Raw genomic sequence first — 19,686 nt, forward strand, 5'->3', positions numbered from 1 at the left:
AGCACAAATAGTTCCTTTAACATAATTGCCACCATGTTAGGCTGCAATCAATAAACCAAAAGTGCATAATTTAAGTTAAAAAGGTAAACCTAGGCCTACATACCGACAAGACATACCAGCCTAAATTTAAGTTTAGCTCTCCATGTCCTAATGGTTAGGACCTTACAGGTGCATGTGAGATCTCAACAGACCTGATCTCACCACCAACCTAACCTCTTACTCCCTCTGGAGGTAGAGAGAAAACATTACAACTCCATTTACAGTTGGTTAGCTGCCAGTCCTGTCACGAAACAGACCATCACTGTCAACATCACTACACCCTGTGAAGAAGGAGACCCGGGAGATGAAGAAGGTAAGATAGATCATTATCCTTTATTGCCATCAGCTCTGAGCTAAATACACTGTTGTTTAAATCTTTTTGAGACGAGGGCTTAAGACAATAACAGCTTACAGATGGTAGGCAATTAAGGTCACAGTTATGAAAACTTAAGACACTAAAGAGGCCTTTCTACTGACTCCGCTGGACCAGACAGGACTGGCAAAAATTGCTCTTCACTGATGAGTCCCGGTTTTGTCTCACCAGGGGTGATGGTTGGATTTGTGTTTATCGTCGAAGGAATGAGCATTACACCGAGCCCTGTACTCTGGAGCGTGATCGATTTGGAGGTGGAGGGTCTGTCAAGGTCTGGGGGCGGTGAGTCGCAGTATCATCGGACTGAGCTTGTTGTCATTGCAGGCAATCTCAAGGCTGTGTGTTACAGGGAAGACATCCTCATCCTTCATGTGGTGCCCTTCCTGCAGGCTCATCCTGACATGACCCTCTAGCATGACAATGCCACCAGCCATACTGCTCGTTCTGTGTGTGATTTCCTGCAAGACAGGAATGTCAGTGTTCTGCCATGGCCAGTGAAGAGCCCGAATCTCAATCCCATTGAGCACGTCTGGGACCTGTTGAATCGGAGGGTGAAGGCTAGGGTCATTCCCCCAGAAATGTCTGGTAACTTGCAGGTGCCTTGGCGGAAGAGTGGGGTGACATCTCACAGCAAGAATTGGCAAATCTGGTGCAGTCCATGAGGAGGAGATGCACTGCAGTACTTAATGCAGCTGGGGGCCATACCAGATACCGTCTGTTACTTTTGATTTTGACCCCCCCTTTGTTCAGGGACACATTATCCAATTTCTGTTAGCCACATGTCTGTGGGACTTGTTCAGTTTATGTCTCAGTTGTTGAATCTTATGTTCATACAAATATTTACAGCAGTTGACAGTGAGAGGACATATCTTTTTTTGCTGATTGATGTTCCCCACCATTTAGTATGTTATATTACTTTCTGTTAGGTTACATTATGAATGGAAGGGCATGTGTACATTATCACACGAAATAGAGGAAGGTATCATAGTTCCTCTGAATCGGATGATGTAACTTATCATACGTTTTGGAGGATGTACAGTGCATTCGGAAAGTATTCAGACCCCTTGACTTTTTCCAAATGTTGTTATGTTACAGCCTTATTTTAGAATTGATTTAAAAAAATCTATCTACAAACAATACCCCTCAATGACAAAGCAAAAATAAGGTTAGACATTTTTGCAAATGTAAAAAAAAGAAATATCCCAAGTATTCAGACCCTTTACTCAGTACTTTGTTGAAGAACCTTTGGCAGCGATAAAAGCCCAGAGTCTACTTGGTTATGATGCTACAAGCTTGGCACACCTGTATTTAGGGAGTTTCTCCCATTTTGTCTGCAGATCCTCTCCAGCTCTGTCAAGTTGAATGGGGAGCGTCACTGCACAGCTATTTTCAGATCTCTCCAGAGATGTTCGATCGGGTTCAAGTCCGGGCTCTGGCTGGGTCACTCAAGGACAGTCAGAGACTTGTACTGAAGACACTCCTGCGTTGTCTTGTCTGTGTGCTCGTCGTCCTGATGGAAGGTTAATCTTTTCCCCAGTCTGAGGTCCTGAGCGCTCAGGCGCAGGTTTTCATCAAGAATCTCTTTGTACTTTGTTCCGTTCATCTTTCCCTTAATCCTGACTAGTCTCTCAGTCTCCTCTGCTGAAAAAACATCCCCACATTATGATGCTGCCACAACCATGCTTCACGGTATGGATGGTGCCAGGTTTCCTCCAGATGGGATGCTTGGCATTCAGGCCAAAGAGTTTGATCTTGTTTTTCAAGGTCTGAGAGCCCTTTAGGTGCCTTTTGTCAAACTCCAAGCGTGCCTTTTACTGAGGAGTGACTTCCGTCTGGCCACTCTGCCATAAAGGCTTGATTGTTATATTGCTGCATAGATGGTTGCCCTTTTGGAAGTTTCTCCCATCTCCACAGAGGAATTCTGGAGCTCGGTCAGATTGACCTCGGGTTCTTGGTCACCTCCCTGACCAAGGGCCTTCTCCCACAATTGCTCAGTTTGGCTGGTCAGCCAGCCTTAGGAAGAGTCTTGGTGATTCCAAACTTCTTCCACTAAAGAATGAGAGAGGGCCCTGTGTTCTTGGGGACCTTCAATGTTGCAGAAATGTTTTGGTACCTGAGCTGTGCCTCAACACAATCCTGTCTCTGAGCTCTGTGGATAATTCCTTTGACCTCATGGCTTGGCACTGTCAACTGTGAGACCTTATATAGACAGGTGTGTTCTTTTCTAAATCATGTCCAATCAATTGAATTGTCCACAGGTGGACTCCAATCAAGTTGTAGAAATGTCGGAAGGATAATCAATGAAAACAGGATGCACCTGAGCTCAATTTTGAGTCTCATAGCGAAAGGTCTGAAAACTTATTTTAGAATTTAAAAGTAAAAATGTGTTTTCACTTAGTCATTATGGATTATTGTTTGTAGATTGATGAGGAAAACAAGTACTTTAATCCATTATAAATGTGGCTGTAATGTAACAAAATGTGGAAAAGGGGAAGGGGTCTGAATACTTTCAGGAAGCACTGTATATTATTATACGTCTTTCTCGGAGACCAGGTTGCTTGTTGTGTTGTAACAAAAAAGATATTTACGTGCAGAATTTATGTTAGCGGTTAGGAAAAGCAACAACAAATTTTAGGATAATTAAGTAAAAGGTTACGTGAATTGGGATAAGGTTAGAATAATGGTTAGGGGAAGGGTATGCTAAAATGCTACAGTTCACCCTGATGCAACTTCAACACACAACCTTTGGATTGCTAGCGATATACACCTTACCCATCCTCCCCAACCAACCTCCCTCCTATTTTTTTGTCTTAACCTTTTACGACTAGGGGGCAGTATTTTAATTTTTGGATAAAAAACAAGATATTTTGTCACGAAATGATGCTCGACTATGCATATAATTGACAGCTTTGAATAGAAAACACACTGACATTTCCAAAACTGAAAAGATATTGTCTGTGAGTACAACAGAACTGATGTTACAGGCGAAACCCAGATAAAATCCAATCAGGAAGTGCCGCATTTTTTAAAACCGACTCATGCCAATGACTCCTTATATGGCTGTGAATGAGCTACGAATGAGCTTACGTTTTCTACGTATTCCCCAAGGTGTCTACAGCATTGTGACGTCTTTTTACGCATTTCTGTTGAAGAATAGCCGTAAGGGACCACATTTAGCAAGTGGTCACATGATGTCTCCCGCAGAAAATCTTGCGTAAAATACTGAGGTAGCTATTTTTCCAATCGCTTCTTATAAGAAACCAATTGCCTCGACGGATATATTATCGAATAGATATGCTAAAACACCTTGAGGATTGATTCTTAACAACGTTTGCCATGTTTCTGTCGATAGAATGGAGCTAATTTGGAAAAAAAGTTTGGCGTTGTAGTGATAGGATTTTCCTGTTGATTTCTCAGTCAAGCGTGATGAACAAACAGGAGCTATTTCGCCTACAAAAATTATATTTTTGGAAAAAAGGAACATTTGCTATCTAACTGGGAGTCTCCTGAGTGAAAACATCAGAAGTTCTTCAAAGGTAAAGGATTTAATTTGATTGCTTTTCTTATTTTCGTGAAAATGTTGCCTGCTGCCAGCAGAGCCTAGCATAGCATTATGCCATGATAAACTTACACAAATGCTTGTCTAGCGTTGGCTGTAAAGCATATTTTGAAAATCTGATGACAGTGTGATTAACAAAAGGCTAAGCTGTGTCTCAATATATTTAATTTGTGATTTTCATGAATAGGAATATTTTATAGGGGTATTTATGTCCGCTGCATAATGCTAATTCGTTTGAGGCTATGATTACGCCCCCGGATCCGGGATTGCTAGTCACAAGAAGTGAAGTAACCTTCTGTCTTTGTAATCAATACTACTTATTGGAGGTGAAAAGATTTACATAAAATACCAAACATCTGTCGATTGAGTCCATAACTACAGAGTATGCCAGCGCTTGATTGGTTGTTTTGATTCACAAGACATGTGGAACAATGATTATAAACTCCACATTTACAGTGTCTGTGTCTGTTAATTGATTCATCTCTCGTTCGAATTGAACTGAATTAAATGTTCCTCTGAAAGATGACTTTCCTTCTCTCCCATTACTTTTCTCAAACTATAACAGGAATTGTATAGACTTGTTTGTGTTTCTGAGAAGGGAATGTATATGTTTAAGGTAATGACTAAAGAATTCCACCCTGAAAAGTTTAAGACTATATTCCAATAATACATGTGTGGGACAAGTTAAGAGGGAGACATATGTGGAGAAAACAGAGGCTGGTAGACTACACACGATAACTCGGAAAAATCTGACAACAGGAGGGCCCTTCCTATGCCTCTCAGGGGTGGAAAAGAATGGCGAGAAACTGCCAAGGCTGGTAGAAAAGTAATAAAAATGTCTCTCTCTCTCTGTGTGTGTTAGTGTGTTTGTGTGTGTGTGTGTGTGTGTGTGTGTGTGTGTGTGTGTGTGTGTGTGTGTGTGTGTGTGTGTGTGTGTGTGTGTGTGTGTGTGTGTGTGTGTGTGTGTGTGTGTTGAGGGGGTTATAAAGACTGCTCACATTTTGGTTGACTTTAGAGATCTCATGAATAAACTATAATGGACCTTTGCAGAATCTGAGTCTTTGCCTAATTCGTATTAACCCTAGCTATAGGGTTAATAAAAAAAATAAAAAAAAATAAAAAAAAACCTAGCTATACAACCTAGGGGAAATTGGTCAATGCTATCGTGATTGTTATCATCACTGGGATTGAAAATTCTTGTGACAGTTTCCCATATTAATTAAGTTTGAGGACAATTCCTTCTGTGATGATGTAACTATCTATGGAGGATGTGTCCAACCAATCTATTAGAACGTAATAACGATCAGCTTTTCCTTCATGCATTTCATCCAAAGTAGGCATGGATTTACACTGCATGTTAAAGGTGAGTTAAACTGCTCCTCTCTAAACAGAAAATATTGGTAGTTTCCGGGGATTACTTGGTCAGTGTCGATCTGTCATGTAGAGGCCAGATGGTGGAGTGAAAGACGAGTGGTTGAGGAACAGGTAATGTGCTTTATTAAATAGATCATGAGCAGAGAAGTGAGATGGGTGAAAATGCTGCAGTTAGTTTCCAGACAAGTGTTGCAGCATGATAAAAAAAAGACTGCTGTTTTTGGGGGTCTTAACTGGAGAAAAACAGGCTCTAACTTTTGTAGCTTACGTATATAATATATACTGTACTTTGTGAGAAGTGTGTTGATACTGAGATATCTAACCTCTCTACTCTCTGAAGCCCAGCACTCAGCCCAGTCTGAAACTCAGCAAGTGAAAGAGATTGTGGGAAGCATTTTTTTCCAGAGCAAGTGTTGGAAGTGGGCAGTTAATTTATGAAGCACAGGTGTAGCTGGTTAAACAATGCATTATCGACCATGATCAGAGATTTGAAAAGATGGTGATGTTATATCAGACCACTTTATCGTAAAGTTGTTTTTAAAATATAAAATATACATGTTATTAACAAAACACTGGAATCACAACATTGCACAATCTGATCTTTGTCGAAAAATACATCACATAAATGCACAGAATGATAAATGAGGCACTCGTGTTTTCTGACCAAATGTGATTAAAATTATAAGACATGTTTTTATATAAAATATAATTTGGCACAATAATGCATGAGCACAGTCCAAATGTAAAACCATAGAAAGGTTTGAGTACATTTTGCTAACACATCTTTCAAGACTTACACTATACGGTACACTGGCTCAGGGTACAACATGGTGTGATATGTACAGTACAGTATACAGTATACTGAAATATAAAAATGTTAAACCACTATATGTGGAAAATACATTAGAAGAAAAAAACATTAGGATTAGTCAATATTTTAATGTTAGAAATGTACAGCTGCCTGGCATTAAAAGTAACAGGACAAAATGTCCCAAATACACAGGACAAAACGTCCCAAATACACTTAAACTAAATAAATAGAGAAATACACTTGAAAACCACCCAAACAATTACAGTGTTCCCTCCTAATTTGACGCTGGCAGTAGGCTACATTTGGCATTTGGTCATTTATTAGGATCCCCATTAGCTGTTGCAAAAGCAGCTGCTACTCTTCCTGGGATCCACTCAAAACATGAAACAGGACATATTGTACAACGGGGGTCTAATCCTGAATGCTGATTGGTTAAATGCATATTCCAGCCGGTGTCTATTCCACAGGTTTCCTCTGGATAAATCTATGACGTTAAAATGCCTATTTACTCTGTTCCATTTGACTGCGCAATCCACTGTCTCATCAGCCAAGCAATTTATAAACTTGATCTCCACTACAAAAAGCATCTAGACATTATCTCACATTTCTTTTAGACTAACATTTAGTTATCAACAGCGGAGATTTGTATAAACCTTGTTGTCTGTCTCTCGAACATATGCAATATTTTTTCAATATTCAGATTTGATCTCCAACTGTCCCATAGTAATGAATGTGTAGGGGTCGGGAGTTGGGACGAGAGAGAGAATTAGGCAGAGTTTCTCAGCCTGTCAAAATCATGAATCAGCTGGCATCATTTTTATGGATATATACAAAGAAATGTCAATTGAAAAAAGGTAAAACAAAGTTAGTTTGCAGTCTTTCCAGTTTCAGATGGAAGTAATTGTGTTAGCTGTATTGATGGCTAGCTCCTCTGAAACATTTTCTGTAAGTCTTCACAAGGTTTTCACACACTGTTGCTGGTATTTTGTCCCATTCCTCCATGCAGATCTCCTCTAGAGCAGTGATGTTTTGGGGCTGTTGCTGGGCAACACGGACTTTCAACTCACTCCAAAGATTTTCTATGGGGTTGAGATCTGGAGACTGGCTAGGCCCCTCCATGACCTTGAAATGCTTCTTACGAAGCCACTCCTTCAATGCCCGGGATCATTGTCATGCTGAAAGACCCAGCCACATTTCATCTTCAATGCCCTTGCTGAGGTTTTCACTCAAAATCTCACAATACATGGCCCCATTCATTCTTTCCTTTACATGGATCAGTCGTCCTGGTCCCTTTGCAGAAAAACAGCACCAAAGCATGATGTTTCCACCCCCATGCTTCACAGTAGGTATGGTTGTCTTTGGATGCAACTCAGCATTCTTTGTCCTCCAAACACGACAAGTTGAGTTTTTACCAAAAAGTTATATTTTGGTTTCATCTGACCATATGACATTCTCCCAATCTTCTTCTGGATCATCCAAATGCTCTCTAGCAAACTTCAGACGGGCCTGGACATGTACTGGCTTAAGCAGGGGGACACGTCTGGCACTGCAGGATTTGAGTCCCTGGCGGCGTAGTGTGTTACTGATGGTAGGCTTTGTTACTTTGGTCCCAGCTCTCTGCAGGTCATTCACTAGGTCCCCCCGTGTGGTTGTGGGATTTTTGCTCACCGTTTTTGTGATCATTTTGACCTCACGGGGTGAGATCTTGCGTGGAGTCCCAGATCCAGGGAGATTATCAGTGGTCTTGTATGTCTTCCATTTCCTAATAATCGCTCCCACGGTTGATTTCTTCAAACCAAGCTGCTTACCTATTGCAGATTCAGTCTTCCCAGCCTGGTGCAGGTCTACAATTTTGTTTCTGGTGTCCTTTGACAGCTCTTTGGTCTTGGCCAGAGTGGAGTTTGGATTGTGACTGTTTGAGGTTGTGGACAGGTGTCTTTTAAACTGATAACAAGTTCAAACAGGTGCTATTAATACAGGTAACGAGTGGAGGCCTCTTAAAGAAGAAGTTACAGGTCTGTGAGAGCCATAAATCTTGCTTGTTTGTAGGTGACCAAATACTTATTTTCCACCATAGTTGGCAAATAAATTCATTGAAAATCCTACAATGTGATTTTCTGGATTTTCTTTTCTCATTTTGTCTGTCATAGTTGAAGTGTACCTATGATGAAAATTACAGGTCTCTCTCATCTTTTTAAGTGGGAGAACTTGCACAATTGGTGGCTGACTAAATACTTTTTTGCCCCACTGTATACTGTATGTGGGCTAATGTAGGTGGAGTACAACATGCTCTAATAGGGGAGTCAGCAGGAGGGAGTGATTGTATTTTTAAGAGATCGTGAGCTACATACTGTGTACCTAGATAAGGACAAGCAATAAAATGTCCTTCTTAATAAACTAAACTCTGACTTTCGTACATTCAAACTGCATGAACACAGTTGTAGTCAAAGCAAGATCTGAACTACACTTAATCATGTCTGCATTTTGTGAAAAGCAATAACAGTAAAATCTCACCAAAGATCACTTTCTGAGACAAAAGGCAAATCAAGATCTACCACTCAGAAATGTTTCAACATAATATATATGGTGGTTTCCAACGTAGCCCAATAGCCATTGTGCTGAGGAGTAGGCGGCTTTATCTCACCAAACATCTGCTTTTTTTGTACACAGCTGCTATCCACTGGCAAGCTAAACAATGACCAGCTATAAAAAGATACAGGGGAGGCACCTACATTTAAACAACAGAACAGACAATACTGAAAAAAGTTTCGGCCCAGCTGTAGCGTAGCAAACACGCTAGTGAATTGTAATAATAGAGGTTCCATTTGTTTTGATCTACACATTGGGACAATGGGCACTTGAAAAGAGGGATCACCCTACTAATAACCCGAGGTATATTTAATTTGTCTGCATCAGTGAATCTCATCAAGGCCCCAATTCAACAAGAGACTGAGAATGAACAACAAAGGAGGTTTGAAATGATAACAGCACAATGGTCAAATGGGAATTTTCTCCAGGGACAACTGTGCAAAAGTTTGAGATGAATATTTACTATAATCTTGTCTCAAAGTCCACTAAGATGTAACGCCGTCTCTTGGATGTGGATTATCATGTCACCCTCTCATTAACTTCCTGTTCTCTCTCTACTTCATGCAGTGTCAACATCCTCGCTGGCAGCCATGTGATGTTACTGGAGTGTATAATAAACTAACGTCAGGTCAGGGTTGTCTCTAAGTGACTCCAGTCCTGTTATACCTCTTCGCTCCTCCTAGACAGGGAGACAGAAAAAGGTAGGGAGGGAAGGATTGAGAGGGACAAGGAAAGAGGAGCAGAGATGGGGGATGAGAAAAGGTGTAGCAAAAAAAGTTCAAGAAAAATGATGATGTGTTTCGTTATTAGATACTTTGTACCAGAGGAAGGAAACAAGACACGTCTGATGCTCTGTTGTTTAATCTCATTGTTCTGCAGAAAGTAACTCAACAGTCAACACATCTAGAACCATTCCTAAATATAGTGGGAGGAACAAAGAAGCCAAGCTTAAAAGTTCACTGACTTGACATATACTGTTAAAGGCACAAGAAGATCAAAGGCATTGCTATACTGAACAAAAATATGAATGCAACTTGCAACCATTTCAAAGATTTAACTGAATTACAGTTCATATAAGGACATCAGTCAATTGAAATGAATTCAATAGGCTCTAATCTATGGATTTCTCATGACTGGGCAAGGGCGCAGCAATGGGTCGGCCAGGGAGGGCATAGGTCCACCCACTTGGGAGCCAGGCCCCACCTCCCTTCCCTCCCCTCCCCTCCCAGACAACCTGCAGGTGAAGAAGCCTGATGTGGAGGTACTGGCTGGTATGGTTACATGTGGTCTGCAGTTGTGAGACCGGTTGAATGGGTAGGTGTGTCCAAACATTTGACTGGTACTGTATGTACAATATGCAGTGTGGCGTCTCATTGTGCAACCCAAACATTTCAAATGGGCAAAACTGGTTGCAGTGACATCAGGCCGGTTATCAAACTCAGGTGGTCTGTGCAACTCAATACCCCATTAACTCACTGACACAGAGATAAAGCCAACAGTTGTAGACATGAGGGCTGCAAAAGCAGCTGTATTACACCTCCTATGTTAATCAGCCTGTATACTTATTACTAACCTGGTTTTCTGCTGGTTTAATGTGAGTTATCTCTGCATACTGAACGTCATCTTGCTTTATTTCAGGTGAATCTATAAAGGCAAATAAAGTAAATGAAATATACAGTGTGGGTGGGAGTAACTGACAGATATGCACACATGCTCATCCCCAAGACACGTTCTAAAAACACTAAAGAATCATGTTACTATGGAATCCTGTGTCTTTGAGGTCTGTTTGGCACCAGAGAAGCTAGGAAGTAAATATTGTCAGAATGTGCTTGTGTGTGTGTGCCTTCTGCTTCATCAACATTTAGAGAAGTGGTCTGAGACAATGCAACTGTCTGACCAAGCAGAGGAAGTGTGGAAGATACACCACTTCATTTGACCTGCATCCGTTGTTCAGGCAAACATTTCTTACCTTTTCCAAAACACTATCCATGATAATTAAAAAAGTTTGTGCACAAGATATTTTGACTTTGACAAGGAGAATGACCTCACCCTGTAAAAAGCTAAATACCTGCATGTGAGTGTCCGTTTCCCCTCTTAAGATAGATTGCAAGTCCAACAAGTCCTGACACAACCAAAACGCAGATTACAGCAATAATAAGACGACCCTGAGTCCTCTCATCACCATCTAAATGAAAAAGATGGCAACTATATATTAATTAAAACATTGGGTTTCATAAAATGAGCTCTACCATACTTAGTGTTTCATATAGAAGTTGGTATTGTCTGGATATCTGCAATGTAACATTGCTACTGTACGTGTGTTTACCTGTCACCTTGAAGGGATCACTCTCTATACAGGAATGTGGAACAACAGCTGTCTCCTTGCTGACTGGGTTGGCAGCCTCACATCTGTAAGAGTCTCTGTTCTGTTCATCCACCTTGAGAGGTATAGAAAGGGTGATGTGGTCAGGGCTGCTGGTCTGGTTGATTATCTCCCCTCCTTTGTACCAGGACAGGGTCACCTCTCTCCCGTTCTCCACAGAACACACCACGCTACAGGAGATGTTATCATGGACTGTCACCTGAGGTTTGGACAGAACATCTGGAAGAAAAATAATGAAAACATTTGAATTAATGAAATGGATCTTTAAAGTGGCAAAGATCAGTTGCTACATACATTTCTGGACTTAGAAATGAATGAAATGTACCCATTGATTCTTGAAGAATATTTATAAATGCTTCTTGAGTTTAGAACCCATAAAAAAAGTTTTACTCCGGTGTTTGTAAACAAAGAAATTGTAAACAAACACTATATATCTACACACTATAATTTTTTACATGATGGCTGATCAGTCCTTGAATCCATAGCTCGGTCTATGAATTTGACATTGGTTACATTTCTCCAGACCCATCCCTCAGCTTTTTACCAAACCAAAAGGTGACAGCTTTAGTATTGTTTCCACTGCTGATTGCCACTTTAATGATGTTGTAAGTTACAGCACACACACACACACACTTACAGTACACAGTAAGCTGAAATATATGTGTCGTCTTCCCTTCATCTCCATCTGTATTCTCCACAGTATAAACCCCAGAATCATCTATTTGTAGGTCTGACAAAGTGAAGACTCCAGTAACATTGTTCCAGTGAAGGCGGTTTTTATATCTCTTCTCAAGGTTGGTATTACTTTGTTTACCAGGGTGCACCTGTGCAATAGTGCCAAGATCTTGATTAAGTAAATTGCCAGAGTTCAACACCCTTTCTGGAAAATAGAAAACCATTCCCACGAGGCCATTAACCTGCTGAGTCTCAGGTTGAGCTGAATGCTGGGCTGAGCAGAGTACTGTGGAGAGAAAGGGAGACTCAATATCAACGCATTGACTTAAATATCATAGTTATTCTCTAATAATATAGCAATGTAACAAATTGCATTTTTGTCTTGATAAAATGTGTCCAAACATAATTAACTTTTTCTAAACAATCAACATGCAGCCCAAAACTGAAACACATTGGCCAACATGACACATTTAAATTGCAAAATGCATTAAGACTCTCAAAACATTAAATACATGACACAAAATTAACTCTCTCTCTCGTGTTATTTTTTCCTAAAATGATTTAACCAAAGATGACAAACACAGAAAGAATGTCACTGAAGAGCAGGAATATCCAGAAACAGAAGGCTTTATTTGACCTTTTTCCATGTTGTCCTTCACAAAAGCAGTGATGCTGCACAGTATATACAGAGAATCAAAATAAAATACACCAGGCTAACAAATCACTGCAAAAACAAAGCAATGTAGAAAAGGCAACATGTAACGGTTTTCTTCCTGGGAAGGAGAGGAGGACCAAAATGCAGCGTGGTTATGGTTGAATATCTTTAATAAAGATGATAACGTGAACAATATACATATACAAAATAAGAAAACGTGGAAAACCCAAAACAGTCCTAACTGGTGCAAAACACAGAGACAGGAAAAATCACCCACAAGATACCTAAAGCATATGGCTGCCTAAATATGGTTCCCAATCAGAGACAACGATAAACACCTGTCTCTAATTGAGAACCAATCTAGGCAACCATAGACTTACCTAGAACACTCAACTGAACACAACCCCATAGACTACAAAACAAGACACATAAATCACACATGTCACACCCTGGCCAACCAACATAATAAAGGAAACACAGAATACTAAGGCCAGGGCGTGGCAGTACCCCCCACCCCCAAAAGGTGCGGACTCCCGGCCGCACACCTAAACCCATAGGGAGGGTCTGGGTGGGCATCTGTCCACGGTGGCGGCTCTGGCGTGGGACGTGGACCCCACTCCAACACAGTCTTAGTCCGCTTACTTAGCATCCCTTGAGTGGTGACCCTCGCCGCCGACCTTGGCCTAGTAACCTTAACAAAGGGCCCCACTGGACTGAGGTACTGCAGCTCCGGACTGAGGGACAGCTCGGGACTGAGGTAGCTCGGGACTGAGGGGTAGCTCGGGACTGAGGGGTAGCTCAAGACTGAGGGGTAGCTCAAGACTAAGGGGTAGCTCAAGACTGAGGGGTAGCTCAGGACTGAGAGGTAGCCCAAGACTAAGAGATAGCTCAGGCAGGTTGACGGCTCTGGCAGATACTGGCTGAATGGGGGCTCTGGCGGATCCTGGCAGACTGGCGGCTCTGGCGGATCCTGGCAAACTGACGGATCCTGGCAGACTGACGGATCTGACAGATCCTGGCTGAATGGCGGCTTGGGCGGATCCTGGCAGACTGGTGGGCTTTGGCGGATCCTGGCAGACTGGCGGCTTTGGTGGATCCTGGCAGACTGGCGGATCCTGGCAGACTGGCGGCTCTGGCGGATCCTGGCAGACTTGCGGCTCTGGTGGTTCCTGGCTGACTGGCGGCTCTGGCTTCTCGATGCTGACTGGCTTTTGTTCATGTTATTTTTCCGGGACATTAAAGCGTGTTTTTTCCCACATCTTTTGCTCTCTGCGCCTGACTCCACACCTCCTCACTCATTTACCGTAACAACCTCCTATTTATACCCCGGTGAAACAGGAAGTCATGGCTTGCCACTTAAGCATTCCTAATCACTCAGGTGAACTTAAAAACCTAAAATATTAATGGGAATATACTTCAGTTAGATTTACTCATAAAAATGTCTAGGGGTGCCAATAACTGTGGCACACATGTTTCGGAGAGAAATATTTATCACATTTATTACACATTTTTTTTCTCTTATTTAACAGCCTGTATTGAAATCACAGCCTCTCTGGTGCTGCAGCATGCGCTCATTCCGTGTCTTGCTCTGGTGTGATATTAAAAAATTCTGCCAGTTTCCAGTCATGTAAAATGAAGTAGAATTGCATAAAAAGGTTTAAAAAGGCAATTTCTTCCCAGAATTCAAGTAACATGATAGATTCATGCAGTGCTTTTATTATAATGGAGACCTTTTCCCTTCTACCCTTGTCCACGGTGGAATGTGAATCCACAAACGTCTGACAACTTTGGCATGTAGGCTAATGCTTACAAAATGAAGAACAGCTTCTAAAACTACATATCTAAAGGCTCTGGTCTGTCCTAGGATTGAGGGTGAACTGTAGGCATGTTCTCTGCTATCCACTTTGTTTCATTTCGGGTACAGGGGAGGGTCACTTGTCTCATTTGAAACGGTCAGGGAGTGTAAAAATATATTTTACTGAAGGGTCATCCATATTCAATTCAGAGAGGCCCTATTTTCTCCAGGTGTCTGTTGAATTTATTATGGATAAATGAATAAACAATATCCCCATTTTAAATAGAATTGTATCTAGGTAAACGTATACTTATACTGTTTTATAAGTGATTGACAATATGAGTTCATAAGAAGGGTGTCACGCCCTGGTCGAGGTATTTTGTGTTTATCTTCATTTATTTGGTCAGGCCAGGGTGTGGCATGGGGTTTTTGTACGTGGTGTGTTGGTATTGGGTTTGTAGCTTAGTGGGGTGTTCTAGTTAAGTCTATGGCTGTCTGAAGTGGTTCTCAATCAGAGGCAGGTGTTTATCGTTGTCTCTGATTGGGAACCATATTTAGGCAGCTATATTCTTTGTGTGTTTCGTGGGTGATTGTCCTTAGTGTCCTTGTTCCTGTATCTGTGTTAGTTTACACTAGTATAGGCTGTTTCGGTTTTCGTTACGTTCTTTGTTTTGTAGTGTTTGTATTTAGATTTGTGTTACGTTTTGTTCATTAAACATGGATCGCAATCTACACGCTGCATTTTGGTCCGACTCTCTTTCACCGCATGAAAACCGTTACAAAGGGATTGTGTGACAGGACAAGGAGTAATAAAAGTTAATGAACACCATTCCAACAAGGCAGAAACAAATGGGTTGTGGACTGTGTGAACACATAAGGTTGTTAGCCTATGGTTGACCCAACTGAAACTTAGCTCTGGGGTTTTTAGATAAGGTAGTGAGTGCATTCCTAGGTTTTCTGTTAATTATAACTAAGTTCAGTGGTGATCGATAATGTTGAGGGGTCAAAAGTTATCTGGGAGTGTGTTAGTAAGTTAGAATGAACTTTTCACCTTACTTTGTCCCGGTCGAGAGGAGGGGATTCTGTTAAAGCAGTGAAATGACGTCATGATCTGTATATAAACTGCTGCACGTGTTTAAGTGGGAGCGCGCTCCAAGAATAAATTCTATTACCTATTATTGAAAGACTGGTCTGCGTCTATTTTATGCAAACAAGAAATCTTACAAATTCTCATAAAATAGATTAAGGGCTTTCAATTGATGAAAGCACATTGGCATAATTAAACAATTATATTAACAGTATCCCTCATTATAAATACCTTACAGTCCTTTAACAGTTCACAAGCACCTCAGTCAAAAACTCAAGATAGATCTGACAGACAAAACCCAAACCTGAAAACCACATCATTTCCTTCTCACACTACATCTTAAATACTTTGAGGGCTTGTTTCCCAGACACATATTAGGCCTAGTCCTGGACTAAACCCTGTTTTAATGGAGATTCTACATTGTGCATACTTTTTAGTCCAGGGCTTAATCTGTGTCCAGGAAACAGGCCCTGAATGTTTGATCTACGGGGGTTCTTCATTTAGTTGATGGACCTACAGTATTCACATTGTCATTCAATGATACAACACCATAGAGGAGATTCCCAACTCTAGTTCTTATCATGACAATAATGTTTTAAAATGTCATACGAAACATAAACACAGTTGTTCATGTTACAGTTTCAGAAATGGGGAAGTTGTTTAAGAGCAGCACTTTAGGCAAGTTGGACAAACATCTAATGCAGTGAGTTGATAAAATCTTGTTACCAAGAGGAAATGCTCTCTCTTCATCCTGAACACAGGGGGGAATGACTTGTGTGAGCTCACATCCAAGCCCAACATTAAAATAAGAGGCAAATTGGTTGCAGTCAGATCATTTGTCCCAGAGAAATAGATAAAGTCACCTTGAGTTACTCAAGTTGATCAACTTTGCTTTCTCTATGAGATACAACAGAGAGTTTGTTTCACACAACTGTTGTTAGCTTTGGCCATTGACGCTTGTGAACATAGCCACGTGAAATTGGGATGCTGTAGCACCACCTGAAAAATAAAAGAGGGAAAAAAGGAACAAAAAACAGGACCCAGCCCCCAGTAATTGCTTTTGCACATAAAAACTCCCTACAACCTTAGCAAATGGGTCAATGCCTCCTTTTTTATATCAGTTGTGTAACTTGAGGGTGTAGGCTACGCCTGGAACAACAGTGGAAGTCCCATAACATTGTATAAAGCATCAGGTAGCCAAGCCTGCAGACACAGTAATTACATTTGGGAACATAACTAATAAGACTAATAAGCCTACATGTATAGCTTACACACACATACATATATACACACATATATATATACACACACACACACACACACACACACACACACACACACACACACACACACACACACACACACACACACACACACACACACATATATATATACACCTATATATATACATGACGTGTCTGTTTCACATGGAAACATGTCTAAAGGTGTCACACATGAGTTTAACACAGCTGTCTCTAATCTCAAGTCTCCACAACCACAGTCACAATAATCAAGGGGCACATACCGAAGAGATGCAGCAGCGTCACCTTCAGTTTTTTTCTTTGAGAAAACAGCATTGTAGCCTACAGTCCATACAATAATCCAACTGGTTCCACTAAATCATCTTCAAATAACATGACATAGTCTGAGATACTCGACAAGAGCGCCCAGACATTGAGTTTGTTAGTTTAAGCTTTCCCAGGGGCTGGGTGGGTGGAGTTTGCATTAATTTTGAAACAACTACAACTCCACTGTATTTGCTTTTCACATACAACACAAGAAAGAGGAGGGGCATGGAGGGAGATATTATCCTGTTATCAGAGCAGCAGCCTTGGTGGTGTACCCAGGAATCTTTGCAGTGTTTTTCAAAATGATGAAACCGCATCAAAGGATCCAGCCAGGATCCTCCAGAGCCGCCAGTCAGCCAGGATCCTCCAGAGCCGCCAGTCAGCCAGGATCCTCCAGAGCCGCCAGTCAGCCAGGATCTTCCAGAGCCGCCAGTCAGCCAGGATCCTCCAGAGCCGCCATTCAGCCAGGATTCGCCAGAGCTGCCATTCAGCCAGGATCCGCCAGAGCTGCCATTCAGCCAGGATCCGCCAGAGCCGCCATTCAGCCAGGATCCGCCAGAGCCGCCATTCAGCCAAGAGCTGCCATTCAGCCAGGATCTGCCAGAGCTGCCATTCAGCCAGGATCTGCCAGTGCCGCCATTCAGCCAGAAGCTGCCAGAGCCGTCAACCAGCCTGAGCTACCTCTCAGTCCTGAGCTACCTCAGTCCGGTGGGGCCATTTAGTAGGGTCGCCGTTCCCAGGATGCTACAAAAACAGACTAAGACGATGGTGGAGTGGGGTCCACGTCCCGCTCCAGAGCCACCCCCGTGGACAGACGCCCACCCAGACCCTCTCCTATGGGTTTAGGTGTGCGGCCGGGAGTCCGCACCTTTGGGGGGGGGGGTACTGTCACGCACTGGCCTTAGTTATCTTGTTTTTTTTGTTTTTTTTTGTTAGGCCAGGGTGTGATATGGGTGATTTATTGTGGTTCGCCTTGTCTTGGGGTTTTATTAGATTAAACTTCTTGATGCTATGGGGGTGCTAATTCATTTTTGGATAAAAAGACGTGCCCGTTTTAAGCGCAATATTTTGTCACAAAAAGATGCTCGACTATGCATATAATTGATAGCTTTGGAAAGAAAACACTCTGACGTTTCCGGAACTGCAAAGATATTGTATGTGAGTTCCCCAGAACAGATGCTACAGGCAAAACCAAGATGAAACTTCAACCAGGAAATGAGCAGGATTTTTGAGGCTCTGTTTTTCATTGTCTCCTTATATGGCTGTGAATGCGCAAGGAATGAGCCTGCCCGATCTATCGTTTCCCCAAGGTGTCTGCAGCATTGTGACGTATTTGTAGGCATATCATTGGAAGATTGACCATAAGAGACTACATTTGCCAGGTGTCCGCCCGGTGTCCTCCATCGAAATTGGTGCGTCATCTTCAACTGCACGTCTTTTTCCAAGCGATTCACCGGAGAAAGGAGACTACCACGAACGATATATCAATGAAGAGATATGTGAAAAACACATTGAGGATTGATTCTAAACAGCGTTTGCCATGTTTCAGTCGATATTATGGAGTTAATTTGGAAAACAGTTCGCCGTTTTGATGACTGAATTTTCAGGGTTTTTTGGTACCCAAACGTGATGTACAAAACGGAGCGATTTCTCCTACACAAAGAATCTTTCAGGAAAAACTGAACATTTGCTATGTAACTGAGAGTCTCCTCATTGAAAACATCTGAAGTTCTTCAAAGGTAAATGATTTTATTTGAATCCTTTTCTGGTTTTTGTGCAAATGTTGCCCGCTAAATGCTACGCTAAATGCTACGCTAGCTATCAATACTCTTACACAAATGCTTGTTTTGCTATGGTTCAAAAGCATATTTTGAAAATCTGTGATGACAGTGTTGTTAAGAAAAGGCTAAGATTGAGAGCTAGCACATTCATTTCATTTCATTTGAATAAATAGTTAACATTACGTTATGCTAATGAGCTTGAGGCTATAACTGGATGCAGGTTTTTTTCATAGCCAAACGTGAACAAAACGGAGCGATTTATCCTACACAAATAATATTTTTGGGAAAAACTGAAAATTTGCTATCTAACTGAGAGTCTCCTCATTGAAAACATCTGAAGTTCTTCAAAGGTAAATGATTTTATTTGAATGATTTTCTTGTTTTTGTGAAAATGTTGCTGGCTGAATTCTAGGCTTATAGCTATGCTAGCTATCAATACTCTTACACAAATGCTTGTTTTGCTATGGTTGAAAAGCATATTTTGAAAATCTGAGATGACAGTGTTGTTAACAAAAGTCTAAGCTTGAGAGCAAATATATTTATTTCATTTCATTTGCGATTTTCATGAATATTTAACGTTGCGTTATGCTAATGAGCTTGAGGCTATAAATAGAATCCCGGATCCGGGATTGCTCAACGCAAGAAGTTAATGGGGTTGTGTTCAATTTAGTTGTCTAGGTAAGTCTATGATTGCCTAGAATGGTTCTCAATCAGAGGCAGGTGTTTATTGTTGTCTCTGATTGGGAACCATATTTAGGCAGCTATATTCTTTGGGTATTTTGTGGGTGATTGTTTGCTGTGTCAGTGTTTGTGCCACACGGGACTGTTTCGGGTTTTCAAGTTTCTTGTTTTGTAGTTGAGTTCATGTTGAGATTTTCTTATTAAAAGAACCATGTACACTTACCACGCCGCATATTGGTCCTCCGATCCTTCTCATCTCTCCTCTTCAGATGAAGAGGAGGAAACCCGTGACAAGTCTACAACACTCTGACCACAT

General features: G+C 41.4%; 1 protein-coding gene across 1 annotated transcript; it reads right to left on the reverse strand.

The window, feature by feature from the left end:
- Positions 1-6,203: 6,203 nt before the first annotated feature.
- Positions 6,204-17,091, reverse strand: LOC135506724 (hepatic and glial cell adhesion molecule-like). The gene is made up of 6 exons (XM_064926065.1): positions 16,866-17,091; positions 11,766-12,089; positions 11,072-11,347; positions 10,814-10,930; positions 10,319-10,389; positions 6,204-9,424 (listed from the first exon to the last, which is right to left on the reverse strand). The coding sequence occupies exons 1-6, from the start codon at positions 16,915-16,917 to the stop codon at positions 9,344-9,346; spliced, it is 921 nt and encodes a 306-aa protein (XP_064782137.1). The 5' UTR covers positions 16,918-17,091; the 3' UTR covers positions 6,204-9,343.
- Positions 17,092-19,686: the final 2,595 nt, after the last annotated feature.

The sequence above is a fragment of the Oncorhynchus masou genome, chromosome 20, assembly GCF_036934945.1.
Source record: "Oncorhynchus masou masou isolate Uvic2021 chromosome 20, UVic_Omas_1.1, whole genome shotgun sequence".
Classification (NCBI taxonomy): Eukaryota; Metazoa; Chordata; class Actinopteri; order Salmoniformes; family Salmonidae; genus Oncorhynchus; species Oncorhynchus masou.

Excerpts from the sequence above, each read along its gene's own strand:
- LOC135506724 (XM_064926065.1), bottom strand. The coding sequence starts at position 16,917 with ATGCTGTTTTCTCAAAGAAAAAAACTGAAGGTGACGCTGCTGCATCTC. Across the intron at positions 12,090-16,865 it reads GACGCTGCTGCATCTCTTCG|TACTCTGCTCAGCCCAGCAT; the intron begins GTATGTGCCCCT and ends TTCTCTCCACAG. Across the intron at positions 11,348-11,765 it reads ATTTCAGCTTACTGTGTACT|ATGTTCTGTCCAAACCTCAG; the intron begins GTAAGTGTGTGT and ends TTTTTCTTCCAG.